Source organism: Perkinsus marinus (assembly GCF_000006405.1).
Source record: "Perkinsus marinus ATCC 50983 genomic scaffold scf_1104296944130, whole genome shotgun sequence".
Classification (NCBI taxonomy): Eukaryota; Perkinsozoa; order Perkinsida; family Perkinsidae; genus Perkinsus; species Perkinsus marinus.
The window spans coordinates 1-1,253 of NW_003211546.1; the positions used below are offsets into that span (position 1 = coordinate 1).

Consider the following 1,253-nt stretch of genomic DNA (forward strand, 5'->3'; position numbering starts at 1 on the left):
TTGCTCAGCTGAATAAACTTTATCGGCTGGGCGGCTGGCCATCTACACAGCACCACAGTTGGATTTATCCCTATAATCCAGCTACGCGAGTAACAAGCTTGCCCTCCGATTGAACCTACCCTGATTTCGGTCGATGTCACACATGTGAAGCTTGATAAGAACACATTGAGCTGTCAAGGACACATCAGAGATTCTAGGATATCTAACCTCTGCATTTGAACTCACTATCAACAGAATTGTCAGCATATCAGCAATCGGAATTCAGACACTGGAGAACCAACATGGGCTCATGCTAGTTGGTAAGAGGATCATTGTGGTGCGGCTTGCCCGCCCTCGCTCATCAATCTCGGAACCACTCAGATATCTCTGATGCACTGTCAATAGGTTTCGTATTGGGGTATAGCGTCGATGCTTTCGTGATGTTACGACGCAACGTTTCCAACACAACTTGGACAGATGAACACTTATACACTCATTATCAAGACATCATGCAGTGGCCCGGATTGTATCAAATGCGCTCACCGGGCATTACAAAGCTTCATTAACCTAAATCGGCTACACAATCGGACTGAGAGTAGCCTCGGAATCGGTCGTCTCCACAGTAGTAGCAACAACCTCATCGGTCACAGCAGCTGTGCTGACCGGTAGAGGGGACGTGGGAGTAGTAGGCTCAACAGGAGCGTCGATCGTAGTAGTGACAGCCGCAGTCTCAGTAGCGACCGGGTTGGTGGCATCAGAATCATCCTTGTCTCTACTGGGAGCTTCCCCGGCTGCCGTCGTGATGGTGACCCCGTCGGTCACAGGGGCTGCAGTAGTAGCAACAACCTCATCGGTCACAGCAGCTGTGCTGGCTGGTTGAGGGGTCGTGATAGTAGTAGGCTCAACAGGAGCATCGATCGTAGTGGCAGTCGCAGTCTCAGTAGCGACCGGGGTGGTAGCATCAGAATCATCCTTGTCTCTTCCCGGAGCTTCCCCAGCTGCCGTGGTGATAGTCACCTCGCCAGTCACAGGAGCCGCAGTAGTGACAGCAACCTCATCGGTCACAGCAGCTGTGCTGACCGGTAGAGGGGACGTGGGAGTAGTAGGCTCAACAGGAGCATCGATCGTAGTAGTGACAGCCGCAGTCTCGGTAGCGACCGGGTTGGTGGCATCAGAATCATCCTTGTCTCTACTGGGAGCTTCCCCGGCTGCCGTCGTGATGGTGACCTCGTCAGTCACAGGGGCTGCAGTAGTAGCACAACCTCATCGGTCAC

General features: G+C 52.8%; 1 protein-coding gene across 1 annotated transcript; it reads right to left on the reverse strand.

Moving 5' to 3' along the window:
* Nucleotides 1-555: 555 nt before the first annotated feature.
* Pmar_PMAR012795 (merozoite surface antigen 2, putative) lies at nt 556-1,151 on the reverse strand (the record flags this gene model as incomplete). Its single annotated transcript, XM_002780762.1, has 2 exons — nt 556-1,054; nt 1,138-1,151. 2 exons carry the CDS (start codon nt 1,149-1,151, stop codon nt 556-558), a joined length of 513 nt encoding a protein of 170 aa, XP_002780808.1.
* Between the last annotated feature and the right edge of the window lie 102 nt (nt 1,152-1,253).